Here is a 25,522-nt window from a genome sequence, read left to right as displayed (position 1 = left end):
AAATGATTGTAAAGATTGTACTTACCTGCTCTGTGCAATAGTTTTTCAGAGAGCAGCCCCAATCCTCTACTTCTGGGGTCCTCCCATCGGAGCTCTGGGTTCCTCCTCTTCGCCATGTGCCACCATAAGAAACCGATTCCTATGGTGACACACATGCGGACTCGATTCTTGAGCCATGCTGTGTGTGTCTATTGACACACGCAGTGCAGCTCGACCCGGCCCCCCGATCCCTCGTCTCTGGATTTGATTGACAGAAGCAGGAGCCAATGTCCCACTGAGTCCAGTGGTGCAGCTCTTGAGCACAGCGCTTAGGTAAGTATTTGGGAGGGGGGCTGCACACAAAAGATTTTTTGCTTTAATACAGAGAATGCATTAAAGCGGAGTTTCACTCAAAAGTGGAACTTCCACTTATCTGACTCCCCCCCAGTGCCATATTGGGCACCTTTCAGGGGGGAGCGGGTGCGTAGGCGAGGTACGTCAGAAGTTTAGGTCCCCTCCTCCTCTCTCCTCCTTCCTCTGCTTCCCTGCCGGGTTCCCTTACTGGCAATGGCGGCAGCAGCATCCGACAGCCGATGGAAACATCGGCTGCGGTGCTGACATTGCTGGACTCCAGGATAGGTAAGTGCCCTAGTATTAAAAGTCAGCAACTACAGTATAAGTAGCTGCTGACTTTTAATTGTTGGAGGGGGGGGGAACGGAACTCCGCTTTAAGGTAAAAACCCTAAAGCCTTTACAACCACTTTAAATCGGAGCTCCACCCAATAGAGGAAGCTCCGCTTGTCCGCCTCCTCCTCCCTCAGGTGCCACATTTGTCACATTTTTTGGTGGGGGGGGGGGGCGAGTACCTGGTTTTGTAGTGGTGAACTGAGCCAGAAGTTCAACTCTTTCCTCATTCCCCCGCAGCGGACCCATTCACAAAGTGCAGCCTGCTTTGGGCATGCATAGTAAGAATCCATCAAACAACACAGGAAAAGCCGCTCAGGTGAGGCACAAATGCCCAGGTGCAGGTCGGATCCGCCATCCAGTAATCAAGCTTCAAAAGAGAAAAAGTGACCGCACTCAGAGGTGAATGAACTTGAAGAATTTATTCCCATTCTTAAAAGACAAAGGTGCATCGAACAGACATGGACACAGTTAACGCGTTTCACGACTAAAATAACGGTATTTGTATTAATAAGTAGGTGTTATAAAGATGTGTTGCTCATAATCTGCCAACATGGCTTATCTACTAAGACAGTACAAAAAGCAGTACAGATGTACAAAGGATTGTACCCACAGCAACCAATTTTGTTGCAGCTTGGTGCAGCCATTGTATTCCCATTGGAAAAATAATATTTGTATTAATAAGTAGGTGTTATGATGATATGATGATATGTTGCTCATATTCTGCCATGATGGCTTATCTACTAAGACAGTACAAAAGACAGTACAGATGTACAAAGGAGAGTAACCCATAGCAACTAATTGGATTGCAGTTAGGGACAGTTAGGACACGATCATCCAGCGCCCAGGGCAACAATGCCAAACGGCGCCCCTTCCACCCTATTCATGATGTGCAATTTTAGAGGGTCCTACACTCAGTAAACCATTGTGCCCAGGGCACCCAACCCTCCCGTCCACCCCTTGTCTCGGCCCTGCAGTTAGGTACCTGTCATTGGGAAAAACTGTATTTGTATTAATTAAATAGGTGTTATGATGATATGTTGCTCATAATCTGCTTATGCTCATAATCTGCATCATGGCTTATCTACTAAGACAGTACAAAGGATAGTAACCCACAGCCATCAATTTTATTGCAGTTTGGTGCAGTTCGGTACCTGTCATTGTGTTCCCATGGGAAAAACTGTATTTGTATTAATAAGTAGGTGTTATGATGATATGTTGCTCATAATCTGCCATCATGGCTTATCTACTAAGAAAGTACAAAGGATAGTAAACCACAGCAACTAATTTCATTGCAGTTTGGTGCAGTTCGGTACCTGTCATTGTGTTCCCATGGGAAAAATGGTAATTGTATTAATAAGTAGGTGTTACGATGATATGTTGCTCATAATCTGCCATCAGGGCTTATCTACTAAGACAGTACAAAGGATAGTAACCCACAGCAACCAATTTTATTGCAATTTGGTGCGGTTAGGTACCTGTCATTGTGTTCCCATTGGAAAAAAACTGTATTTGTATTAATAAGTAGGTGTTATGATGATATGTTGCTCAAAATCTGCCATCATGGCTTATCTACTAAGACAGTACAAAGGATAGTAACCCACAGCAACCAATTTTATTGCAGTTTGGTGCAGTTCGGTACCTGTCATTGTGTTCCCATGGGAAAAACTGTATTTGTATTAATAAGTAGGTGTTATGATGATATGTTGCTCATAATCTGCCATCATGGCTTATCTACTAAGAAAGTACAAAGGATAGTAAACCACAGCAACTAATTTCATTGCAGTTTGGTGCAGTTCGGTACCTGTCATTGTGTTCCCATGGGAAAAATGGTAATTGTATTAATAAGTAGGTGTTACGATGATATGTTGCTCATAATCTGCCATCAGGGCTTATCTACTAAGACAGTACAAAGGATAGTAACCCACAGCAACCAATTTTATTGCAATTTGGTGCGGTTAGGTACCTGTCATTGTGTTCCCATTGGAAAAAAACTGTATTTGTATTAATAAGTAGGTGTTATGATGATATGTTGCTCAAAATCTGCCATCATGGCTTATCTACTAAGACAGTACAAAGGATAGTAACCCACAGCAACCAATTTTATTGCAGTTTGGTGCAGTTAGGTACCTGTCATTGTGTTCCCATGGGAAAAAACGGTAATTGTATTAATAAGTAGGTGTTATGATGATATGTTGCTCATAATCTGCAATCATGGCTTATCTACTCAAACAGTAATAAAGACAGTACAGATGTACAAAGGACAGTAACCCATAGCAACTAATTGGATTGCAGTTAGGTGCAGTTAGGTACCTGTCATTGCGTTCAGTGGAATTAACGGCATTTGTTTTGAGCTCAAACGTTAGGATGACTGTTGCTGACAATCTGTCGGCTTATTTTACAAGGCAGTGCCAGAGACCAGTGAAGATGGGCAAAGGGCAGTAACCCATAGCAACCCATCCAGCGACTTTTGAATGGTTGCTATGGGCTACTTGCTAAACAATTTTGACAGCTTGCTGTGCACGTTGTAGCCGGTTGATCATTGCTTTAATGATGAACAGCTCCAAATCCCTGGCTTGGCCAGTTTTCTATGTAATAGCTGAGGAATTGGGAATCTCTATCTCTGCAGGCTTATCACATCACACAGCTATGGAGCTCAGGCTAATGAAGCGCAGCCACCAGGCAGACTGCTAACATGATTTTAACCACCCATGGCACGTTCTTTTGCGTGTGTTTGCTATTTCCTATATATTAAAGGCTGTAAAACACAATTCATCCTGGCAGTCCCTTTGTCGTGAATCAGCAGCAACAGCAGCGGTGGGAAGGAGGATGCAAAGTAGGGGTGGGGGGTGCAAGGTGATGGGGGGGTTGTGGCAGTTCTCAAAGTATTTCATGGTGATTTATCCCTCTCTCCTTGCATTTATTTCTCTCCTGAAGGAGGGACAGCCCCTGTGGCAGTTGATTCAGGGAGGAGTGGCTGGAGAAAGAGGTGGTGGTGGAGGTGGAGGGGGGGGGGGGGTGGAGGATAGGGATGCGCGCTATAGATCATGCTGCAATACAAGACAGCTTGCTGATGTATGAGGCTTTTCTCTTTTATTATTGTCAATACGCTTCATTTCTTATGAAGGCGTTTTGTCTAGGGACGCTTTCCCCCTATTTTATTTTTTTATTCAACCTGTAAGTTCTCCCAGCTGCAGAGAGGTGTCCTTTAATTTCCAACAGGCTTGATTTGGGGGGGGGGGGGTTGGGGGGTGGTCAAGTCTGATCTGTACCCCTGCATTTGACAGCCTGTGCTGTCTGATGGTTTCAGGCATGATCATGCGTATGACTGCTGAATTCCATCCTAGGAAGATCTCACTCCAGTACTCCAAGTGGATGTTGCAGCTGCAACAAGAGAGAGATTTGGGAATAGCCTAGACGTTTTCTGGCTGCAAGGATTTTCTTTCTTTTTTTTTTTTTGCAGTCTTCTCCAGTGATGTGTTGACAGTCTAAATAATCGCCTGAGACCAATGAAATACACAAAACTGTATCTCTGCGATGATCAGCCTTCTATAACAACCATGGGATCCGCCAATTGCCATCTGTGGCTGAGACCTCATCAAAGTAGTATTGGGGATTTCGAGCAAGAGGTGGTGGAAGAAGAGCACTGCAACTTTTGAAACCATCAAAAACCAACCATTCAACCTTTTTTTCGTCTGGTCCTTTCATTGGAATTCTACCTCCTGTCATTAGAGGAACGCAGCAATGGGACTTACTTAAAGTGGATTTCTGCTTCTTCGTGATCTTGTCTATTTTTTTTCTGCTTTAACTGCCTTTTACAATTTTCTTCTCTGGATCCACAATGGTTAAGTAACTAGCATGCTATGCTCAGTGATCCCAACCATGGATAATGTCCAGGGCAGCAAGGGTGGACTTCCTTCATAGCCTGAAGCCTTCAAGACGTCCAGTGCTCATCATGGACAATTAAAAGTCCATCCATCCTGAGAGTATATACAGCATTGGATGTGGCTGTTCATACCCAACTTCCAAGAGGACTAATTAGTTCCTGTAGCCTAAATGACTAAAAGAGAAAGCATTTGGGTACTGGGAGGCAAGAAGAAGCTCACCATGTTAGAGTTCAACCAAACTACACTACTTTGCACAGATATTTTGCCTTAGAGAGAAATAGGGGTATTTTTTTTCTCTTGCTGCTTAATCATTTGGGGAGCATTTGTTTATTTTTGACAAGAGAGCATCTCCTTATGTTTGTGGTCCCTGATGGTCCTAGCCAGGCTCTGGGAGAGCCTGACATCTCAGCCTGTGCCTCTCCCCCTCCTTAGCTCCCTCTGCACTAGGATGTTGCGGAAGGTTTTGCACAGGGGTCTGAGAACGTGCTTTTCTAAACTCGGGTTTTTTATCGCCAGCCATCCAGTGTTTTTTGTGTCAGCTCCAGTGCTCATCTCCATTTTACTGGGGGCCAGCTTCAGTAGGTATAAGGTGGAGGAGAACATTGAGTATCTGCTAGCTCCTAAGCACAGCCTAGCCAAGATAGAGAGGAACCTGGTGGATAGTCTCTTCCCAGTCAACCGTTCAAAGCACCGTCTTTATTCTGATCTGCAGACACCTGGGAGGTACGGCAGAGTCATCATAACTTCATCCAGGAGAGCAAACATGTTGGACCAACATCACACGGATCTCATCCTGAAGGTAATTATGCTGCATAGCTTGCATGCTCAAACCACCTGTTAGCACTGCTACTTAGCATATCAATATCGTTCTGGAGAGAAAATCCCACAACACTTCAAAGAGGTTGGCATTCCACAATAAGGACCTTTAAATTGCTTCCTGATGAACACCTTTACCGTATATTGCTACATTTGTATCCGTTTTGTCCAGGAACAGGTTTAATATGGGTAAAAGCATTTGCAAACTGCATTAACTCATAGCAATCAAACAGCCACCCTATTCAATTGTATTGATTGTTTTAAAATGCTGAAAAGGGAAATCTGATTGGCTGCTATGGGATATTGCACAGCATCACCTGTCTTTTAAATAAGGATCAATTCACCTGGAACCAATATTTTATGTTCATATATTTTGGAGTATATTCTGGTAGGCTAAATCACTCATTTGCTGCATATTTTTGGGGCTCTGGTGGCTAACCTGAATTCCAGGGTCCTCACACAGAAGCAGGTTTAATATGGGTAAAAGCATTTGCAAACTGCATTAACTCATAGCAATCAAACAGCCACCCTTTTGAATTGTATTGATTGTTTTAAGATGCTGAAAAGGGAAATCTGATTGGCTGCTATGGGATATTGCACAGCATCCTCTGTCTTTTAAAAAGGGATCAGCTCACCTGGAACCAATATTTTATTTTCATACTATATTTTGGAGTATATTCTGGTCACTCATTTGCACCATATTTTTGGGGCTCTGGTGGCTAACCTGAATTCCAGGGTCCTCACACAGAAGCAGGTTTAATATGGGTAAAAAGCATGTGCAAACTGCATTAACTCATAGTAAGCAGGTTTAATATGGGTAAAAAGCATGTGAAAACTGCATTAACTCATAGTAATCAAACAACCAACCTATTGATCTGTATTGATCATTTTAAGATGCTGGAATGGGCAATCTGATTGGCTGCTGTAGGGATATTGCACAGCATCATTGGTCTTTGCATTTCATGGTCTTTTTAAAAGGATCAGTCCATCTGGAGGACATCCACGTTTTATTTTGATATTTTTTTTATGGACTAGATGAGGGTTGGATGAATCACGTATTTGCACCATATATTTGGGGTTTTGGTGGCAAACCTGAATTCCAAGAACCTCACACTTTCTGTTTTGTGCAAGAACAGGTTTAATATGGGTAAAAAGCATGTGAAAACTGCATTAACTCATAGTAATCAAACAACCAACCTATTGAATTGCATTGATCATTTTAAGATGCTGGAATGGGCAATCTGATTGGCTGCTGTAGGGATATTGAACAGCATCATTGGTCTTTCTAAAAGGATCAGTCCATCTGGAGGCCATCCATTTTGATATTTATTTTTTATGGACTAGATGAGGGTTGGATGAATCACATATTTGCACCATATATTTGGGGTTTTGGTGGCAAACCTGAATTCCATGGACCTCACACTTTCTGTTTTGTACAAGAACAGGTTTAATATGGGTAAGAAGCATGTGCAAACTGAATTAACTCATAGTAATCAAACAGCCATCCTATTGAACTGTATTGTTAATTTTAAGTTGCTGACAGGGGAAATGTGATTGGCTGCTATGGGATATTGCACAGCTTTATTGGTCTTTTAAAAAGGTTCAGTTGACCTGGAACCAATAATTTTTTTTCGTACTATATTTCGTACTATATTTTGGAATAGGTGCTGGTAGGCTGAAATCACTCATTTGCACTATATTTTTGGGCTCTGGTGGTAAACTTGAATTCCAGGATCCTCGCACTTCACGCAGTTATTGGTCTTTTAAAAGGACCAGCCCACCTAGAATGAATATTTTGTTTTGGTATTTTTTTGGAGTAGGTGCCGGTGGGCTGAATTACTCATTTGCACCATATTTTTGGAGCTCTGGGGGAAAACCTATATTCCGGGGTCCTCACACTTTCTGTTGTGTACAGGAACAGGTTTAATATGGGTAAAAGCATATGCAAACTGTAAAATAAAAAAGTGGGGGGTACTGCGCTTCTGAGTTGATAATCAATAATGAATCAATACATAAATCAATAAATAAATGAATAGTGTTATGTGTATGTGCCTGTCACAATATAAATATAAGGGAACTCAAATACCTAAAATAAATCCATACTCATAGTAAACAAATAACAATGTTGAAATATTGATGCAAAAGTCTAAAACCCACTTGAAGTGTTAATGATGTTCTGGTGGCAAATAAAGTGCTCAAGTGCAAACAAATAAATATATCAAAGTGTCCTTAGTGCTTTACAAAAATATTAATAACGGTCTAAAAGTGCAAAAAAGTCCAAATAATTGAGGTAAGTGTTCAGGTGGGTAAAATATATCCACAGGTGCTACTCCTTCACCAAACACCGTGCAAAAGGTAGTGGGGTGCTTCTTCTTATCCCCTCTAGTTGTACTAGCCGCTCACCTTGAGGACTAAGGGAAAAAGCCTTATCAGTAATCCAGGGGGCTCCTCTCCAATCCTATACCATGTTCCACTAGGGTCCCCTGGATTACTGATAAGGCCTTTTCCCTTAGTCCTCAAGGTTTGGTGAAGGAGTAGCACCTGTGGATATATTTTACCCACCTGAACACTTACCTCAAGTGGGTTTTAGACTTTTGCACCAATATTTCAACATTGTTATTTGTTTACTATGAGTATGGATTTATTTTAGGTATTTGAGTTCCCTTATATTTATATTGTGACAGGCACATACACATAACACTATTCATTTATTTATTGATTTATGTATTGATTCATTATTGATTATCAACTCAGAAGCGCAGTACCCCCCACTTTTTTATATTTCTGACACTGTATGGTTACCAGTCCTGGTACTAGCAGCATCTGGGATTTTCCGTACCCCCTTTATCGCTCCTTTTAGACAGCGCAGGACTCACCTTACCATTCATATGCAAACTGCATTAACTCATAGTAATCAAACAGCCATCCTATTGAATTGTATTGATCGTTTTTAATATGTCGAAACGGGAAATGTGATTGGCTGCTATGGGATATTGCACAGCTTTTGTTGGTCTTTTAAAAAGGATCAGTTCACCTGGAACCAATATTTTATTTTCTTACTATATTTTGAAGTAGGTGCTGGTAGGCCGAATCACTCATTTGCACCATATTATTGGGGCTCTGGTGGCAAACTTGAATTCCAGGGTCCTTACACTTTCTAGTTTGTACAGGAGCAGGTTTAATATGGATAAAAACATGTGCAAAAATCATTGAAACCAAACAACCATCTTCTTGAATTGTATCAGTTGTTGTAAGATGCTGAAACGGAAATATGATTGGCTACTATGCAATATTGCACAGCATTATTGGTCTTTGCAGTTATTAGACTTTTTCAAAGGATCAGTCCACCTGAAATCAATATTTTATTTCTGTATTTTATTTTGGAGTAGGTGCTGGTAGGCTGAATAACTCATCTACACCATATTTTTGGGGGGACTCTAGTGACAAATTCAAATTCCAGGGTCCTTACACTTTTTCAGTTTTGTAAAGGAGCAGGATTATTATAAATAAAAACATGTGCAAACTGCATCATCTCATAGTAACCAAACAACCATCTTCTTGAATTGTATCACTTGTTGTAAGATTCTGAAGGGGGACATTTGATTGGTTGCTTTGCGATATTGCACAGCATTATTGGTCTTTGCAGTTATTGGTCTTTTAAAATAGGAACAGCCCACCTAGAACCAACATTTTATTTTGGAGTGTGTACTGGTGGGCTAGATCACTCATCTACACCATATTTTTGGGGGACTCTAGTGACAAATCCTAATTCCAGGGTCCTTACACTTTTTCTGTTTTGTACAGGAGCAGGTTTAATATGGATAAAAACATGTGCAAACTACATTAACTTATTGTAACCAAACAACCATCTTCCTAAATTGTATCAGTTGTTGTAAGATGCTTAAAGGGGAAATCTCATTGGCTACTATGCAATATTGCACAGCATTATTGGCCTTTGCAGTTATTGGTCTTTTAAAATAGGAAAAGCCCACCTAGAATCAATATTTTATTTTGGTGTATGTGCTGGTGGGCTAGATCACAGATCTTCACCATATTTTTAGGGCCTCTAGGGGCAAATCTGAAATCCAGGGTCCTCACACTTTGTTTTGTACAGGAGCAGGTTTAATATGGATAAAAACATGTACACACTGCATTAACTCGTAATAACCAAACAACCATCATATTGATATGCATTATTAATTTTAAGATGTGGAAAGGGGCAATCTGACTCGCTGCTATGGGATAATGCACAGCATCATTGGTCATTTTAAATGGGTCGATCCACCAATAACCAATATTTTATTTTGGTATTTCATTTTGAAGTAGGTGTTGGTAGGCTGAATCATATATCTGCACCATATCTTTGGGGACTTCATTGACAAATATAAATTCCAGGATCCCCAAACCTTCTGTTTTGAAAAGGAACAGGTTTAATATTGATAAAATCAAGTGAAAACTGCATTAACTCATGGTAACCAAACAACCAACCTATTGAACTGTATTGATCATTTTAACCCTCCTCTTATGTTAGAATTCCGTTACTATCCATGATGTTTAGGGTCGGTTTTGACCCGTGTTTTAAATCAGCCATAAAATACCCTCTGAATAATTATTTATCATCAAATTTGTTTCTTACCTCTTGGTTACCTTGTTAGGCTTCTTTATCCTTGAAAAGATCGGTTTTAATATTTTTGGTGTGACCCCTTAGACCTTTCTTTTGATAGCATACCTCTCATTTTCAAATTTAAAAAATGGTAAAATTAAGTCAGCAACTCTGAAATGTATTTGTCCTATGTTTCTTCACTTTATTTAGAAAAGCAGACAAGCAGGAAAAGAGATAGGCCCCTCCCTAACTACAGCTCACATGGTTGAGAGGTGATTGTCTGTCAGTGTTACTAAGCAGAGAGAGTGTTTATGATTTCAGTTTTGGCACTTATTAGTGTCCTAAAATCCTATATTATAACTGGGTCAGAATTGACCCTAACACCATGAACGTCTTAATTTTCACCACAGTATTTTATAATTTAGTGAAAAGGATTATTTTTCTATTACATTGTTTAAATAGAGGTTCCTGACAAAGTAAAAAAATCTTGATGCAATAAACAAATTTATGTGATACTTATAGACATTCAAAACCTGAAAACGGGTCGGTTCTGACCCTAACATAAGAGGAGGGTTAAGATGGCGAAATTGGCAATCAGATTGGCTGCTGTGGATATTGCACTGGATAAAGGCTCGTACACACTTGACGAAAATCGGACAAAATATCCTCCGATTTTTCTCTCTCATGCTCAACGGTCATAACCGTTTTTAGTTGACAGTGCATAATGTTCACAAAATGTCTTGTCCTTTTTTTTTTTGGGACTTTTGCTCCTAGACTTCTGGGTCATCAGCAACTTCAGATCATGCGCGTACTGCATACACATTAAACGAAATTTGGTCATGCTGGGGATGGACGATAAAAAGTTTGGTGTTTGTCCCTCCATTTTTTTTCTTTGAAAATGTGGGCATCGGCTGCTGAAAGTTGTGTACACACTAGCCGAAAATCGTACGATTTTACCTCGGATGGGAATTTTTGGCAGATTTTCTACTAGTGTGTACCCCACTTAACTGGTCTTTGCATTTCATGATCTTTTTAAAAGGATCAGTTGACCTGGAAGCCATGCATGTTTTATTTTGGTATTTTATTATGGACTAGGTGGGGGTTGGCTGAATCACGTATCTGCCCCATATATATATTTGGGGGCTCTAGTGGCAAATCTGAATTCTTGGGTCCTCACACCAACTTGGCAATGACAGTAGGGTGGGGGTTTGATTTCTTATTTACTTGCATTACAGTGAATCTGAAAGCAGTGCCACTGCGTCTTCAGGTACTTTGGAAAGAGTTTGGTGGGTTGCAGAAACAAAATGTTTGCTTCCTAGAAGAAACCTGTAATTTATCATAAAAGCTAATCAGAATCCATCTATGATTAAAAAACAATTTTTGGTAGAGTAGCTCTTTATATGAGTCAATTGAGACAGCTTTAAAGTGGAGTTCCACCCTGTTTCACAACTTAAAAGTTTTAGTTCGGGCTGTCCATTCTCAACAACAATTGGGCAATTTTTTTTTGGTGTTTCTTACCTTATTTTTAGTGCATTTTAATGTTCACTTCCTCCTTCCTCCCCCCTCCTCGGCCGTGGCTGCCGTCGTCACTTCCTGTTCTGCATTGCCTCATGGGAGCTGTTTGTAATCACTCCCAGAAGGCAATGGGCAGTGACGTGGCGGCCGGCCTCTCCTCATATCGTGTTTTTTCCAAACCGGAAATGACGCATGAGAGGCGGAGTCAAGCGCGTCCGGCGCCATCTTTAAGAAGGGAAACACTGCTATTTTTTGCCAGTGTTACCCTATTGTCCTCAATAGCGGAGTGGGAGTCAGATCGTTGCAGATCGATCGGCGCTTTGATTTTTGCAACAATGTGGATGGATGGGTGGGTGTATGACACACTGTGATGTGTGCAGCAATGGGATGGATGGAATGTACACTGATAGAGGCAGCACTGTCAAGGGGGTAGCAATGTGATGGCACTGCTATTGGTGGCATCAATCTGGGTGGGTGTATGTCGCACTGTGATGGGGGGAATGTGATGGCAGCATTGTGAAAGCAGACCTGTCATGGGGGCATTATTATTGGTGAAATGTGGTGGGTGATATTCTATTTAATTTAAAAAAAAATATTCTGAGGGTGGAACTCCACTTTAAGGCTGGGTTCACACTTAGTTTGGATGCTTCTCACAGCAGGGGTCAGGTGCTTCCCTATTCTTCATTTCAGGGACAAATCAGGACGGAATTTTTGCCTGAATTCTGACCAGAAATGAAGCCAAAGATGCACAGGAACTCTGTGCAATGAGCTCCGCAGCCGCCACCGAGATGTGTGAACGGGCTACATTGTCATGCGAATAGGATGCAGAGAAACCGCACTAGTGTGAACCCAGCCTAAGTGTTTACTGCTACTACAAGTATCAAGAACAATACAGATATGCCAGAACAAGACATAAAAAGCCCACACACAAATCAGGGTTAATCTAAACTGGTACTTTACACTTTACAAAGTGCTTACATGTTTATCCCTCAAATCCTGTGTTCTGTGGAATGTAATACATCCTTACTGTGGCATCATTTTAGAATACATATGGCCCTCTTTGTGAAATGTTGTGAATGAGAGATTATAGTATATGGAACAAAGGAGATCTAGTAGTTATTGTTTGGTATTTATTGGTTTATAAAATGATATACCTTCATGAGGCAAACACTTGAAAGGCATTTTAGCAGTGTACTTTACAATTAATGAAACAAGTGACTTTCAAGGCCTGTTACAATGTAACTTTCATTTGTGTGACACTACCAGGTCAGTTGGCATTCACTGATTTTCTACAGTGTTTTTCAGTAGATTCAGATTACAAAGATGCTATTTGTAACCGGTTTTAGAAAGAATAGTCTACATTGATGGATCTAGTGTGTTGCTAGGTAACATGCTCATTTAAAGATGTGCCAGTGTCCATATGGCACTAAACGTACCTATTTGAAAAGGCCATACCATACCTTGCTTTCAAAACGTAATTTCCTGCAGAAATGACTTATTTGGTGATGAGATTCTTTTTACCCCCATCAAGCCAGTCAAGTTTTATAGGCAATTATGGTATAGAAAAAAAAAAATGAATCTGCATATTTGTATGTGTGTGTTGTAAAAATATGTAATACTTATTTACCTATACAGTCCTATTACAGGGATAAATTGCTCTGCGGTTCCCGCTGAAAAGTATTCACTGATTATCCACACCGTGAGTGCCGGTTTACACTATAGTGATGTCAGAGATCGCAAGTGATTCGCACCGCACTGCTCTGCAAATCACATGCCATGTCTGTGCGATGCAAATTCAACCATACAGGTTGTATGGCTGAATTTGCATCGCATTTGGACCAAAGTCGTGCAGGACCCTTTTTTTGGTCCGCACCAGAATCGGATCGAATGGGTGTTCACATCTAAGCGATCCGATTCCTGTCAAAATTGACAGTTCACACTGTGATCTGTGAACTAATCTGGGAGTGTTAACTTTGTATTGACACTCCTAGCAGTTCGCATATCACAGTGTGAACTGCCTGCGAGTTGGGGGCGATGCAGGAACCTGCAGTGGATTCTCTGGGTTCCCGCATCGCACCAGTGTGAACCGGTACTGATGGTTTCCTATATACAGTATTATTAGAGACCCAAGGCCAAATGCTCTCTACTGGAATAATTCATCCCTAGTAGTGTGGTTGTCTTTTCTTCTTCTTCTTGTGAATTTAAACCTAAAAATATATATATATATATATATATATATATATATATATATATATATATATATATATTGCAGCTTAACAATCCTTAGAAGGGGTGACTGCATTTGTTTTCTTTTTTTTTAAGAGTTTATTTAATTTATTTTTACATGGTGAAACAACCAGTAACACACTTTCTGTCTCATAGTAGCTACAGTCACTCCTCTACTCTATCTATGGAAGATTCTCTATAGTCACTCCTCTACTCTATCTATGGAAGATTCTCTATAGTCACTCCTCTACTCTATCTATGGAAGATTCTCTATAGTCACTCCTCTACTCTATCTATGGAAGATTCTCTATAGTCACTCCTCTACTCTATCTATGGAAGATTCTCTATAGTCACTCCTCTACTCTATCTATGGAAGATTCTCTATAGTCACTCCTCTACTGTATCTATGGAAGATTCTCTATAGTCACTCCTCTACTGTATCTATGGAAGATTCTCTATAGTCACTCCTCTACTCTATCTATGGAAGATTCTCTATAGTCACTCCTCTACTCTATCTATGGAAGATTCTCTATAGTCACTCCTCTACTCTATCTATGGAAGATTCTCTATAGTCACTCCTCTACTCTATCTATGGAAGCACCATTGTCAACTTGTGAAGAGGTTCTGTTAGATAGACTTATAAATGTAATTGGGCTTTACATCCCCGTGGAGAGGGAGAAAGGCAGGCAGCTGATGTAAACAAAGCCGCCTGTCATTCTCCCTGATCTAACTGCAGAGATCATACGATCCTGCTATGTAGGATCGTATGTCTCTGTGGTTACATGACTAGCCACACCCAGTAAGAAGCACGCCCCTAGGGACACACTTAACCCCTTGATCACTAATAAAGTTAACCCCTTCCCTGCCAGTGTCATTTTTACAGTAACAGTGCATATGTATAGCACTGATTACTGTAGTAATGTCACTGGTACCCCCAAAAGTGTCAAAAATGTCAGTCAAGGGTCTGATCTGTCCGCTGCAATGTCGCAGTCCCGCAAAAAAAAAAACCGCAGATCGCTGCCATTACTCGTTAAAAAAAAAACAATAAAAATGGCAAAAATCTTTCCCTTAGTTAGTAAACGCAATAACTTTTGCGCAAACCAATCAAAATACGCTTATTGCGATTTTTTTTTTTTTACCAAAAATATGTAGCAGTAAACAAATTGGCCTAAAATGTTAAAAAAAATTTCATTTGGGTACAGCGTTGCACGATCGCGCAATTGTCCGTTAAAGTCACGCAGTGCCGAATCGCAAAATAGGCCCTGGTCTTTGAGCAGCCAAATCCTCCGGGGCTTAAGTGGTTAAAGAACAACTCTAAACAAGCAAAATCAAAGAGTGAACTGCTAATGCGAGCTTGCAAATGCTTCAACTCTGCTAAACTCAGAAAATCCTATTCCGTGCTCTGTTAACAGATTTCAGAAAGCTATTTGCATAGCTCATGGGTTAATAAATTAATTAGTGTGTAGTAACTTCCTTTTGTTTTTAACTTAGCACTCACACTTTCTCTATGTGAGAATCAGCATGGGGCCGTCGTGGGTGTTTAGGAATAGTTTTTCTGCATTATTGTAAATAATGTAAAAGGCCTCCTAGATGAGTGATGGCGAACTTTGACACCCCCAGATGTTTTAGAACTACATTTCCCATGATGCTCACCTACATTGCAGAGTGCATGAGCATCATGGGAAATGTAGTTCCAAAACATCTGGGGTGCCAAGGTTCGCCATCACTGACCTAGATAATCACATACAGTAACTAACAAGAGGGAATAGGTAGACTGGTGCACCACTGTCAGGCCCACATAAAAGAAAATAACATTTTCAGCATGTGGGCTGTGCGTTTTTTGTGTATTTTGACTTGGGTGTACCTTTAACTGGAGAGCCATGTAATGTTTTACTTTAAACCACTACTAGGTTAGTGTGTGATTTGCCACATACATTAAATGGTATTAAAGCCAAAAGCAATCATAAATTATATTGCAGTTTACCAATTCTTACAGCCGGTCCACACTAGCGCGACTTGTCAGGCGACTTGTAAGCCTGACAAGTCGCGCTCCCTCACGGTCCATTGACCGCTACAGGACCCGCTCTAATAGGAGCGACACAAGTCGCTCCGATTTAGAAAAAGGATCCTGTACTACTTCGGGGCGACCTCGGAGCGACTTGCATAGACTTCCATTAAGTGAAGTCCCTGCAAGTCGCTCCGAAGTCGTGGTGCATGGTAATGCACAAGTTGCCCCCGAAGTAGTAAGGAGTCGTGTCGCCTTAGTGTGAACCGACTCTAAGATGCAGTAGTGTTTATTAATTTTTTTGGCTTTCTTTCTTTTACTTTCAGCTGTATGTAAAATATTTATTCCAAAAGAAAACAAAAAAACTGTTTGCTGTAACTGCTTATAAAGTGTTAGCTGGAGTTTGACTCCAATTTGTTAGTGTATTTAAATCTGCTTGTACATTTGACACTCACCTTCATCCAAGACTAGCAATGCAGCTGTCCAAAAGTGCCCCTGTGCTCCTTCATGCAGAGTGGGCACCCTCTAATACAGGAGGTGTGTTACTAGCCAGATCACACGCTGAAAACAGAGGAAAACATAAAAAAACCATAAAATAAGAAAACAAATGCAGCCACCACATCCAATGATTGGTAAGCTGCAATATATTACATGTTTTGGGTTTAATTCTGCTTTAAACTGGACGTGAAGTCAGAAACTTTACTTTAGAAACTTTTCTAAAGTACATTAGAAAGTTTCGGTTAGACTTTAGGCCCATTAGTCCCCTTTATGGCGCTTTTCCACTGCATGGAACCGAACGGTTCGGCACGCTTTTGTGCTTTTCCACTGCTGGTACCGCATGGTATAGTGTAGGAACGGTTCGGTACGGTACGGTACGGCGGCGCTTTTCCACTGCATGGAACCGAACAGTACGGCACGGTACGGCTCTGAAAAAACAGTACCTACTCGATTGTGGTTCCAACAGGTACCAAACTGGTACCATATCCCACAATCCTTTGCATGCAGTCACTACTAGCCACTGATTGGTCGGAGAATCCCGCCCACCCCGTTGTTATCCCACCCACTTAACTTTAGTACTACTTTAGTGGAAAAGCAAACCATACCGTACCGTACCGAACCGTTCCAACACCGTACCATGCGGTACCAGCAGTGGAAAAGCAAACCGGGCCAAGCAGGGCCGAGTAGAGCCGAGCTGGTACTTGCAGTGGAAAAGTGCCATTAGTGTTGGCTTTCAGAAAATATCAACCTGACTTCTAAATACCACTTCTTCATGTCTGACTAGCACTGCTTTCTTCTACATGAGCAGCTAGCCAGTGTCTCTACACACAGATCCCTTCCTTGGGTGAGGCCTAGAGGTAGAAGTGGAGGTGAGTCAGCAGCTGGTGGGACTTCAAGCAGCCCTGATTCTGGGAAGAAGTATACATTTGAGGATGTGAGACTGCTTTATTGTTTAAACCAGCGGCAAGGTGGACCTTTAAGCTGAATTCCAGCCTTGCCTTCAGTCCTGTACAGTTATGCCAACTGCTCTCCTGTGCTAAAATTGCTTACTCTGATTTAACTGCACACTGTGAACTTTTTGCAGCCTGCATTAGAAGCCACAGCATGTCAAATAGAGCCTACCTCATTCCCTGGCTGTAGGATGTCCCTGGCCCATCCTTTTCATTTTTTTGTAATCCAGTTCAATCATGGGGTCTCAGCATCACATGTGGCTATTACCTAAGGCGGTCTGCCTGGGAATGCTCCCTCCTCCAGACCTTGATCCACACATCAAGGCATTTTGATATTGACATACCTGCTTCCAAAAGCTAGCTCACTGCTTGCATCAGGGCCTGAAGGTTTAAGAGAAAAAAAACAAGGCAGGCTCCTCCCACCAGCCATGATCTGCCTGCATTTCATAGAGAAGCACAGATGGCATCACTGAATCCAGAATAAGTTATGAAATTAAAACAGAAAGGTTTTATTTGAAAATGCCCTTAGAATGTTGGTGAGAGGGAATCCAAGAAAGGCAATGTATTAGCAGATTACACCACCCAGAAGTGCACACATTTGCAGCAGCTTTCAGTATTCAATGCTTGATCTGAGTGCCAGGCATTTGAATCAGTCAGAGCTTTAGCATCTCCACATAGTGCTGAAGATTGGCCCTTTACACATGTTTCTATTGGCTAGTTAGGCCGTCCATCAAAGTCTATCATATAATGTCGGGCAGGGGTCAAGTTCTGACATAATAAAATGGGGACAATGTGAAATACATATCTCCTGACATTGCTGCAATACGTATGCACATAGCTTGCGGCTACAACTTGTCCAGTCAAAAATAGTATGGAATGAAATGCTTACAACAAATGGCAATGAGTAGGACATGTAGGAAGAAGGACAGGGAGGAGATAGCCAGGAAGAGTGATGCAGTGGTTGTGTGAGGCCGAGAAGAACTACAGATACAAAGTCCCGCCTCCTAGACCGCCTTCTATATTACACATTGATTCAATTTGCCTGCATTGGATCAGTGTTCCGCCTATCACTGGAGCTGGTCTAGGAGGTGAGGCTTTGTTACAGCGGCCACTGGAGGAGGTGGAGGAGAACCAGGGGCGAGGAGGACAAAAGGCCAGTCCTGCAGGACACGGCTCCTAACGGGAACGGCATTCCTGCCGTGGAAAAAGTACAGGAACGCCGTTCCCATGCGTTCCTGCAGGACTCAAGCCCTGATGTGGAGTCAGGGTTTAAAACCACACTTTGGCACTACCCAGAAGTTTGGTAACCTTGCCTAATTAGAACAGCCCAACATTCGAGTGAAACCGAGAATACCGAAAGCTGTCACAGGTATCGTGTTTTTAGTGCTCTTAAAGTGGTTGTAAAGGCCAAAGATTTTTTACCTTCATGCATTATATGTAAGCCCTATCTAAGCCCGATCCTAATCCAGTAATGTGCACTAGAGCTAAGTATCTCTTGGGTCTTCCCCTCCCGATTGGCTGAAATGTAGAAACAGGAGCCACTGGCTCCCTCTGCTGTCAATCACAGCCAGTGAGACAAGATTGGGGGGTGGAGCTGAGCTGCGCTCTCTGTGTCCTATGTGAAGGAGTGTCATCGGCACACTAAGGATTCCTCCAAAGTGTCCAAAGCTTTATTTTAGTGGTCACATATTAAACATACAGCAACATTTCGTAGCCACACAGGGCCCCTTACATACGTAACTGTATGTTTATTATGTGACCACTGAAATAACGCTTTGGACCCTTTTAATAAATCCTTGGTGCGCTGATGACACTCTTTCACTTTGATCATCCACAGTTTCCAGCCTATGGTCATTGCAGCACCCAGCAATACTCAATAGCTGGTTTCTTGAACGTGTGCGTGGGGAATATTGCATTTGGACTCTATGCCCTATGAACACAGAGATCTGGCTCAGGAATGAGCACACATGAGTGCCCCCATAGCAAAGGGCTTGCTATGGGGGCTTTTGGCAAGGGGGAGGGGCCCAGAGCACTGGCGAGGGACCTGAGAAGTGGAGGATCGAAACTGCTCTGTGCAAAACCAGAGCAGTTAAGTATGACATGTTTGTTTTTTAAGTTCCTTTTAGGTTCTTGCACATGATTGATCCTGATGATTTACTTTATTAACTCTGTAAATTATCTTACCTTTACCTAATGAGTGAACAGTTTCTACTCCTTTAACCACTTAACACTGCCCCTGTATCATATGACCTCTGTGATTGGCTTTCACAGTGGTCACATGATCTATACTGCTGGTTCCCAGTCAGAACAGAGACGGTTATAGCTCAGTCAGTATGCTGCAAGCATATAGTGAGTGCACTGTCAGCATACAACCTCAGGCTGCCATAGATGCATATTTGCAGTTAAAGCTCACCTTTTCTACCACTGCATTTATGCATTGTGTGGCTGGCAAGAGGTTAATTATCAACCCAAATAAGTGTATTACCTGCACATGTTGGTGAAGTTTTGGAATGTTTATAATATTTTAATAGATTATTTTTTATCAAATGATTTGCAGTATAGTTTTGTACAGTTTTTGTATCCAAAAATAACACCAGAATCATAACTAGTCTTTAACTACTTGTAGTATTGATCAGCGACCACTGCAGCCTCAGTTTTGCGCAGTGCCAGATCTGCATGATTCACAGGGTGGCATTAAAATAGCAATAGAATTTGCATATACATCATGATGCACTGCTCTATTTGTCTACTGTAAAAAACATAGATAGCTATGAGAACTGCTCTTGACAGTGTTTTTTTTGTGGTGTTGGTTATAAATGGGAGGCTGATTTTAATAGGATTACACCATAAAATATTTTATCTTTATTAACAGTTTTTTACATTTATTTTCTGCAACTTAATTTAACTTATGTTATTACCATTTAAATTTAATTTTATGAACTTGTCTCTTTTTTGGAACGTATATAAAACAATGTAAAAATCACAGTTTAAAGAGGCACATTATCTGTCAATTTATAAAAGAACAGAATCAAAAGTATGACATTTTTTTTATTTTTCAATGTTGCATTTTTTTTTTCCTATTCATAAAAAAATATAGATTTGGTTTTGTTGCTATTTCTGCTGCTTCCTTTCAAATAAATAATCCCAGAAAAAGTATTTTAGAATTGTCCTATTTAATAACAGGATAAAGTATTTTTTCTGACAATTTAATATACAGAAGAAATATTGCTCTTTTATTACCACCATGTAATCCATTCTGTTAGTAAATCTATGTTAGGGTTATGTAGGTCTACTGTAATATTACAGAAGCAGTGCAAGACTTTATTTAAATGAAAATTCTCTTGTCATAATCTGACACACCAGGCACCAAGCTGGCATCCATATAGCTAAAATGCTAGTAAGCTTGGGGCCCCATTTATGCTGCTACCAGTCAATCTGCTCGTCTGCATTTGGCATGTTCTTGCCAGCTCATGTTGAAGTCATCAAAGATACACAGTGGTTATCAATAGTATAAGTAACATGAACTCACTATCCCTATTTTATAATTTAATGCTTATAAATAACATCCAAAGCTTTGTCTTGTTTTATTTTTATTTTTTTATGAATCTTTATTTAGTTTAACAGAGAAAACACAGAGAAACATCAAAACATAAGCATATAAGTTAGCATGAGGCCAAACAGTGCCACACCCCAGGGGGTACAGTATCGCAAGTCAGAGTACAAGGCAAAAATCAGGCAAGTAGCATTACCAAATCAGTACAGGACAGAGGGCAGGATGCCGGTAGCCACAAACAGGAGCCACTATGGGCAGCCACAGGTGCCAATCAGAACATTGAGCACGCATGGGACCGCGGACCAGGGCCCACCCCAGGGGAGGGGGGCAGACAGCCTTCATCAGACCTCCCCCGACGCGGCCCCCCTGGACTCGTCCCTCCGCCCAAGGTGGGCAGGAGGGTGGAGCACAGCAACAGCCCGGATCCCCGTAGGAAACACGGGCGGCTCTTAGGCAACCCCTGTGGTCCAAAAAGAGAGGCATTCAAAGCACCAGCAAACCGTCCCTTGTTTTATTTTTTTGATTGCCATGACAAATCTTAAAACAAACCCTGCTGTTGTTTTAAATTGAGGAAGATATAAGATATATCCCTAAATAGATACCAAATCATGTTACTATGTGATGCCCAAGTCTACAAAACAAAAAACATCCTTTACCTTTACCAGCTGAGCCAAATCCTCCTTCATTTTAAAGAATAATAAACAAGTGTTTGGCACCTACTCCAAAAACAAACAAACTAAACAAAACCGTAGCTGCCCCTTTAAAAAGGATAAATCCACTTAAAACATATGTATAGTAAAGGTATAGTGCTTGATTCTAAAAAATAATATAAGTGACATGTGACAATTAAATAATTAAAATGATTAAATAGTCTAGTGTGATATGTTCCCATCACCAAAACCGATCTTCCAACGCAATTTTCAAAAAACCTTCACTGCTTGTGCTTAAAGTATGGATGTGAAACTCCCCAGAGATGTTTGACCCCTATTTACAGGCTGGTAAAAAAGCACTTTTTTTGCTATTAAAAGCAAAGATCCTTCTGGGATGAACTGAAAGGATTCCTCCAATTTTAATATCACTCATATGTAAGACGACCAAACGGGAGATAGATATAAAGTATCATAGTGCAGTAACTTTATTAAAATTGGTTGCAGTATAAAAAGAGTTTGTCCCACACTCCGACATACGTTTTTCTTGAATTTGCGTCTTGAGGAAGGCTCCAAAGTGCTTTTTGACCAACCTCCTTCATTTTTGTCTCACATGCTCCTCCTTCCAGACACTGCAGCTCACAGTGGGAGGGTTTCGGTAACAGAGACAGCACTATCAATTCAGAAATCAGGCAGAGCTAGGTTTGACCAAGTGCTGATTCACAAGCTACAAAGCTACAGGCATGAGAATAAGCAGTGACAATGGTGTTAGGCACACTCCCTGCAATTTTTTTCATCTCACTTTAGTGCACGTTGCATTAGGTGGACTTCACTAGTAGTAAGCTTAACAGACTTTGCAGGAACTAAGAGGATATCAGGATTGCAGATGTTCTGACAATCAAGTGATGCAGCACATAGTTACATAGTTAGTCAGCTTGAAAAAAGACACCATCTGGCTTAACAAATGAAAAAAAAAAAACAGTAAAGAAAACCCAACCATACAATCCCCTCCCTATACACCATCCTATACCCACAGTTGATCTAGAGGAAGGCGAAAAAACCCCAGCAAAGTATGATCCAATTTGCTACAGCAGGGGAAAACAATTCCTTCCAGATCCCCCGAGAGGCATTTAGATATTCCTTGGATCAACTTTACCTATAAATATTAGTACCCATTTATATTATGTACACCCAGGAAATAATCCAGGCCTTTTTTAAAGCAATCTAGTGAGCTAGCCAGAACCAAATCTGAAGGGAGCCTATTCCACAAATTTCACAGCTCTTACGTTGAAGAAACCTTTCCGTATTTGGAGACAAAATCTGTTTTCCTCTAGACGTAAAGCTTGCCCCCTTGTCCTCTTGTTGACCTTAAAGTGAATAACTACAAGTTCACTATATGGACCCCTTATGTATTTATACATGTTGATCATATCCCCCCTTAATCTCCTCTTCTCAAGAGAGAATAAATTCAGTTCCTCTAATCTTTTCTCATAGCTGAGGTCCTCCAAGCCTCTTATCAATTTGGTTGCCCTTCTCTGCACTTTCTCCAGTTCCCCGATATCCTTTTTAAGAAATATTGCCCAAAACTGAACTGCATATTTCAGATGAGGTCTTACTAATGTTTTGTACAGGGGCAACATGATATCTCTCTCTCTGGAGTCCATGCCTCTGTTAATACAAGACAGGACTTTGCTTGCTTTGGAAACCACAGCTTGGCATTGCATTCTATTATTAAGCTTAGGATCTACCAGAACACCCAGATCCTTCTCCGCTATGGATTCCCCCAGTTCTACTCCCCCTAGTATGTATGCTGCATGCATATTCTTAGCCCCCAAGTGCATAACTTTACATTTATCAACATTAAACCTCATGTGCCACATAGTTGCCCAATAAAAAAGTGCATTAAGGTCAGCATGTAAGTTGGAGACATCCTGTAAAGAGGTTTTTCCACTGCAAAGCTTGGTGTCATCTGCAAAGACTGAAATGGTACTTTTAATCCCAGACCCTTTATCATTTATAAAGATATTAAAAAGTAAGTGCCGGTTCACAATAATGCGATCACAGACATCGCATATGATTCGGAGCGCACTGCTCCTAAAATAACATGCGATGTCTGTGCGGTGCGAGTTCGGCCATACAGTTTGTATGGCTGAATTTGCACCGCAATCGCAGTATATTCGAACCGGCACTTAGGGTCCCAACACTGAACCTTGGGGTACTGATAACCTTAGACCATTCAGAGTAAGAATCATTAACCACTACTCTCTGAATTCTATCTTTTAGACAATAATCTATCCATTTACAAACTGATCTTACCAAGCCTGTAGACTTTACCTTACACATTAGTCGTGTGTAGGGAACTGTGTCAAACACTTTTGCAAAATCCAAGTATACTACGTCCACAGCCACCCCTCTGTCCAAGGTTTTACTTACCTCCTCATAAAAAGAAATCTGATTTGTTTGACAACTTCTGTCTTTCATGAATCCATGCTGTCTGTTGTTTAAAATATTTTTTTCCAGCAAGGACTCATCTATGTGGTCTTTTATTAAACTCTCCATTATCTTCCCGACTATAGAAGTTAAACTAACAGGTCTATAGTTACTTAGCAAAGACTTTGATCCCTTTTTAAATATAGGCACCACATTGGCCCTATGCCAATCCAGTGGTACTATTCCAGTCCTTAAGGATTCCCTAAAAATTAGAAACAAAGGCTTTGAAATTACAGCGCTCAATTCTTTTAGGATGCAAGGGGGGGATGCCATCTGGTCCAGGCGCTTTATCCACCCTAATCCTGTCTAAATATTTCTGGACCATATCACGTTTGACCCATTGTGGATCATTTGGGGCTGTGTCAATACCATCTTCATTATGGCCATGAGCTCCCCCATGCTCCTTTGTATACACAGAGCTGAAGAAAGTATTTAATAAATTTGCCTTCTCTTTGTCCCCAGTCACCCACTCCTGATGGGCCTACATGCTCAGACCTAACCTTTTTACTATTAATATATTTGAAGAATTTTTTGGGGTTTGTCCTACTATCTTTTGTCGATAATTTTGAATTTTTGCATCCTTGATTTTCTGTTTACATATTCTGTTATATTTTTTGTAACAATTAAACGATAGTGTTCCTTCATTTTTATATTTTTTAAATGCTCTTTTCTTATTATTTATAACTTTTTTAACTTTGGCTGTGAGCCACATAGGTTTTATTTTTAGCCTTTTAAACGTATTACCCATGGGAATATACTTTGCAGTGAGTTTGCATAAAGTCTTTTAGAAAAATTCCCATTTCTGTTCTGTGCTCATTGATGCCAATATTCCCTCCCAGTCTATTTTTTAATCGAAGGGTATAGTATTGCTTTAATTCTTGTGGCCCTAACCTGACCTGAATATAATGTGAGATTTGCTCTGCAGTGTCGAATCACCGATTATTTTTTTTTTTTTCTGCAGGAAAAAAAACTTGAGTTGAAAGCACCTCTTCTCTCTTCTTTGTACTAATTTGTACTATAAGTCAAAATGAAGTGGTGCTTTCTTTTTCATCTTTAAAGCATGTGTATACTTAAGCTTGAAAGACCTTATTAATATGGCATGGCAACAGCCTCAAAACTAAAATTAAACAAAAACAAGTGTAAAGTTTACACGCTAACAGACCCATTCATACATCTCCCTCCTGATTCCTTCACGCTGCTTAAGGTCTAAAAATGGTAATTAAAAACTCACATGGAAAAGCATTAAATTGTATCTAAAAACGTGTTTAGTTCTGGATAAAGTGTGGAAGTGTTAAAAAATCGCTTCATGTTTTTTGCTGCCTATCTTCCCTTCTGGTGAATTTGTGTTTTTTCTCTGTATTTGTCCTGCCAATTATTGTCACTAGGATTTACACCTGTCATTAGAATAGGTAGGGGGAAATCTTTCAATGGGACTGGTAGACAACTGCCTAAGAGGCAATCTCCCCTTACTTTGGAGATATTTCCTTTTGTTCCCTGTTGTGAATCCAGGACAGAACGTGTAGGTAAATATTTCCAATAGGGTACAGACAGTACAGAAAAGCTTACAAGGGTTAATCAGACCCTACTCAATTAAAATCTAATAAAATGTCCTTGGATATAATTTACCATGTTATATCAGCTGTTCAGTATACTGGGGATATTTTTTTGC

The 25,522-nt window shown here is 40.7% G+C and overlaps 1 protein-coding gene across 1 annotated transcript in view; it reads left to right on the top strand.

The window, feature by feature from the left end:
- The first annotated feature begins 4,882 nt into the window (after nt 1–4,882).
- The window catches only part of PTCHD1 (patched domain containing 1), a 289,175-nt gene continuing 268,535 nt past the window's right edge, over nt 4,883–25,522 (top strand). The window contains exon 1 of the mRNA XM_082244723.1: nt 4,883–5,349. Coding sequence (XP_082100849.1) covers nt 4,921–5,349 — 429 coding nt within the window. The 5' untranslated portion in view covers nt 4,883–4,920. The remainder of the gene's footprint in view (nt 5,350–25,522) is intronic.

The sequence above is a fragment of the Pelophylax lessonae genome (genome assembly GCF_965119305.1).
Source record: "Pelophylax lessonae genome assembly, chromosome: 2".
NCBI classification, from domain to species: domain Eukaryota; kingdom Metazoa; phylum Chordata; class Amphibia; order Anura; family Ranidae; genus Pelophylax; species Pelophylax lessonae.
The sequence above is the reverse complement of the archived record's forward strand: the minus strand, read 5'-3'. Positions and strand labels throughout refer to the sequence as shown.